Source organism: Ips typographus, linkage group LG12, assembly GCF_016097725.1.
Source record: "Ips typographus isolate SLU linkage group LG12, UJ_Ityp_2.0, whole genome shotgun sequence".
In the NCBI taxonomy this organism is placed as follows: Eukaryota; Metazoa; Arthropoda; class Insecta; order Coleoptera; family Curculionidae; genus Ips; species Ips typographus.
The window spans coordinates 9,393,405-9,398,021 of NC_138433.1; the positions used below are offsets into that span (position 1 = coordinate 9,393,405).

Consider the following 4,617-nt stretch of genomic DNA (forward strand, 5'->3'; position numbering starts at 1 on the left):
CGAAGAGCACCTCCGCAACAGTACATGTACATCAAGTTCTTGTTCTTTTCTAAAACTTAAACTACGACTGAGGGCTCCAAGCTCGACCCCCCTCTTATCACCCTACCCCTTATTGCACGAACTCAAGACATAGTCCTGCAAACCCATATTTAAAATGTCAGTGGTATCAGTTTGATAGCGATATTCAATTGTGAGCTCTCAATCTGTCAATCCTTCCGGTGTCCGGGCCTGGTGAGGTTTCCCGTGTTGAGTCAAATTAAGCCGCAGGCTCCACTCCTGGTGGTGCCCTTCCGTCAATTCCTTTAAGTTTCAGCTTTGCAACCATACTTCCCCCGGAACCCAAAAGCTTTGGTTTCCCGGAAGCTGCCCGCCGAGTCATCGGAGGAACGTCGGCGGATCGCTAGCTGGCATCGTTTAAAGTTACACAGACAAATGGCAAGTTGATACTTGATTTGATAACTAATCTAGGGCGGTGATTGATCACTATGTAAGCGATATCTATTACTTGATATCGGCGGCTTCTTAGCGTTACCCAGAATGCACTACGTGGAAGTGAGCCGCTTTCGCATTCCAAAATTTTTTTTTTTTGAATCTTATATCTAATGTATATACAAAAATAAAGCAAATAATCTACTTTGGGTCATTCTATATGAATGAGTAGTCGCCAAAATCGGTTTACAATTCATTCGAATTGAATGAGTAGTCGGTCAAAAAAGGTTCAAAAATCATTCGAATTGAATGAATAGTCTGTCAAAATCGGTTTACAAATCATTCTAATTGAATGAGTAGTCGGTCAAAATAGGTTTATGTATCATTTATCTTAAATGAGTTGTCATAAATAATTGTTTGTTATTGTGTTTAGAGGTTATTATTTGTTTTTTGGTTTCTTTTCGGGACAAATTTCATCTTTTACAAAATGCATGTCTGAACCGCGCTTAACGATATTTGTCGGTCGGGTTCCCAATCCAGATGTTCCCGCCTTATTGACGGAAGCAACACGGCGCAACAATTCGGCGTCGGAATACATCTGGTTGTCCTCGTCGCTGTCTTCATCGAAACCAACACGGCCCCAAGGAATGTATGTTGGGAGAAAATTTTCCGGAGATCTAATCATAACATGCGCCTCTTGGCGACGTTGAGGGGGTGGGGGAGGAGCCAAGGATTGAGGACGCCATAACTGGGACTCCGTATAGGGATCGATTTGGACATCATCGTCTTCGTCGTATCCTACACCGCCCATAGGAATAACCTTCAATTCTTTTTGAGGAGTATTACTGATGTGTCGCCGGGGGACTGGCATTGGCATCAGAACCAACGGAGGAGGTTTAAGAGCTACATTATCTTGTACTGGTGGTACTTTGTCATCGACATCGTCATTTAACTCCGTACCAGACATGATAATGCGCTGTTCAGCTTGACTCTGTTACTGACTGGATGCGGGAGACGCATAAAAGACCTCGTAATATACCACGTTTGGAGTGAAACGTCTTTTGGTTTTATGACGAAAACCACCGTGACGCGTACCACACTCCATAAAACAGCGTACATCTTCGCATTTTCCAACTCTAGAAAACGCAACGTACAACTGACCGTGGGTAAAGCAGGGAGATTGAAGATAAATTCCCACCTTATTGAATGTTTGACCTTGGGCTTTATTAATTGTTACGCAAAACGCCAATTTGACGGGCAACTGAAACCGGACAATGGGATTAGGAACAAACGGGTCGCTGGCAGTCATTTTCATTTTTGGAATAAGAGTACGCTTACCTTTGGAAGTACCGCACAATATTTCGCACTCAATGTAATTGTCGGCGAGCGAAGTTACGAGCATTCTCGTACCATTACATTGACCTTCGGTCACGTCGAGGTTTCGAAGCAACATAACTACAGCACCCACTTTCATGTGAAGAACGTGGGGCGGCAATGATGTGGATTCAATATTATTAATGACGTCAATCGGAACGTCAAAATCATCACCCTGTCCTTGCTGGTACTCGTCAATGCTGACATACAACATTGCTTGTCCCGGCAACCGACTTAGGATATTGGAATTGACTGTTTTGACAACGTCATTAGTTGGGCATAAAATAGCCCTAGAAATAGCGAGCTCTCATATTTTCAGATAAAGGCAATACTGAGACTTTTTTCCATAATGACAAAGTGTTGATGCAATAATTAACGATGGAATGACGCGACGAAGTTCCAGAAAGTTCTCGAACAACAGGAAGAGCTTGTCGAAAGTCGCCACCGAATATGACGCACTTACCACCAAAAGGAAGGTGACGATTTTCTATCACCTCTTTCAGATAGCGATCGATCGCTTCAACGGCGAAGCGAGGCGACATAGGAGCCTCATCCCAAATGATTAGCGCGGCGTCCCTAATGAAAGCGCACTTTTGGTGCTCTAGAGGAAAACCCGCAACCGTTTTGTCGGTCAACCGAAGCGGCAACTTAAACGTTCGATGAACGGTTTGACCGCCAATCAAAAGATTCGCAGCAATACCCGTCCATGCGACAGCTATAGTTTGTCGTTTTAGAACCGTATGCACGTACTTTAGAATAGTATTATAAAGGTGGGTTTTTCCAGTGCCACCAGGTCCGTCGATGAAGAAGACATTGGTAGTGGGAGCGGTTCGACAATAAAGTGTTTTGTGTTCCACAAAGTTAATTAAATCCAAATAAAAGTCCAATGGCCAATAATCAATTCGCTGTATGAATTTGATGGTATTAAGAAAGGGGGAGGGTTGTATGTCGTTATCACTGGCGTAGTCTTCGACGTGGGGTTGTTGTTGTGCGCCTAATACGCCGCCAGGTAAGCCATCTGTAATACCGATAACAAACAGGGACGCTCCCGGTTTGTATCTGCTTAACATGGCGTCAACGGCGGCATAGCAGCGACGTTTTGGAACTTCCGCGGTCGCACCTTTGCGGACAAAATCTTCTGTCATGGCGGCTAAAAATTTTATCCACAAAGGTGCAATGTGCGGTAGCTGATCTTGAGTGGCGACCGAACATATGGTAGCAAATAAGCGACGAATTCTCGCCGGAGTAACACGTAAAACGGCCTCATCCATACAACGCTCGTATTCGGAACCGTTACGTAAGAGTTGCCTCTCTACGCAAGCCTCCTCAAACGTGGAACACAATTTACCGTTTACGGTACGAAGATCTTCGAAACTTTGCGGGCCTTGTACGTGCATTAAGAGAATCCTTAAAAAGTATTTCTCCAACTGCGGATCGTTCGGCGACACCGCATACACGGACCCTATCATCTTACTCGCGACTTGACGTGGCGCCCACGTACCGATAGCCGTTTTCCAGTTATAATACTCGGGAATTTGAACATAATACAAGTCGCGAGCATTCCGATGTTCTCTATTAAGTGCAAAGAAAGCCTCCAATTTAGATGGACGATTAAGGACTTGATCTAATAAATCAATGTCGTCGCCATCATCAAAAGCGATATCCCTAAAACCGGGCAAATGGACAGGTAGAAGAGTGACCAAATGGGACCTATCGTGCATTTTAAATTCGAAAATGCGCCAAGTTGATTCTAAAGAAGTAACATAGCGACAATCCAAATAGCGCTGAACCTCGTCCAAGACCGCACCAGCAGGTCCAGTTTCTTCGACTCTAACATGAGAATAACCCGCCCCCTTGAACATATACTTATGCAGATACTTCATCGTTTTGATGGAACCGACAACCTCGAAATTTATGTGCGAATCATATTTTGCCAAAGCATATGGATTATATGGTACGATATTTCGATTGTCGAAACGCTTGGTACCGTCCGGGAAAGGATAAGGAACGGTAACGCCGTCGTCGGGACGTTTATAAATGGGACGCTGATTGATGTTCATGCGTAAGCGAGTTTCATTAGCAAATTCGACGGGAAAACCAAACCTACATCTACCGTCGATGATGCATGGAGCATTGCGATCGTCAATGCATTTGCAATAACGTGATGTCGAGCTACTTGTTCGTATAAGCCGGGCTGCATTGTTAAATCGGGAATAACTGCCTTAACGATAGAATCAACATCGTCGACCGTCTTAATTTGATCATTTTGAACAAAGGTAACCAAAATATGTGCGTGTGGCAAACCACGTTTTTGAAACTCAATTACGTAATGATAATTGAGTATAATTCCGTAAGTTTGTTTGTGCACAATATCGTGGATAAACTCGTTAAGTTTGGACGATGTTCCCATCGTTGATAGGGTAATAAATTGTTGATTATTTCGGGCCAATGGGGATTACAAGTAAAAGTAATTAGAAGATCGGGTTTGCCAAGTCTCGCAATCACGGCCATTGCATGAAGGTAGCGCCTTTCGATGTTTCGTTCACTACCTTCGAAGGAAGAGGGCAAAATAATGGGACGACCTATTCTATCGGGCTCGTTAAATGGCGCGAGTAAGCCGCCAGGGAGGGCAGGAGCGCCAACGCCTATAGCGGCTACGTGAACCGCACGATTTTGTTGATACCGGCGTAAACTTTGTTCCGCGGCCAAACGCCATTTAGTTTGATGTTTTCTAATGAACCATAAAGTATCTGACTCGGCTTTACACCAAGCATCGACAACGTACTGGTGGAATAATTTCATACCGTAATGGAT

General features: G+C 44.1%; 2 protein-coding genes and 1 non-coding gene across 3 annotated transcripts; all 3 read right to left on the minus strand.

Annotated features, from left to right (window-relative positions):
* On the minus strand, positions 1-640 carry LOC145736852 (small subunit ribosomal RNA). The gene has a single exon (XR_014180131.1). It is a non-coding gene; the product is annotated as a small subunit ribosomal RNA (ribosomal RNA).
* Positions 641-1,423: 783 nt separating this feature from the next.
* LOC145736231 (ATP-dependent DNA helicase PIF6-like) lies at positions 1,424-2,017 on the minus strand. The gene has a single exon (XM_081990534.1). It carries the CDS (start codon positions 2,015-2,017, stop codon positions 1,424-1,426), a length of 594 nt encoding a protein of 197 aa, XP_081846660.1.
* A 76-nt stretch (positions 2,018-2,093) lies between these two features.
* Positions 2,094-3,863, minus strand: LOC145736232 (uncharacterized). The gene has a single exon (XM_081990535.1). It carries the CDS (start codon positions 3,861-3,863, stop codon positions 2,094-2,096), a length of 1,770 nt encoding a protein of 589 aa, XP_081846661.1.
* Between the last annotated feature and the right edge of the window lie 754 nt (positions 3,864-4,617).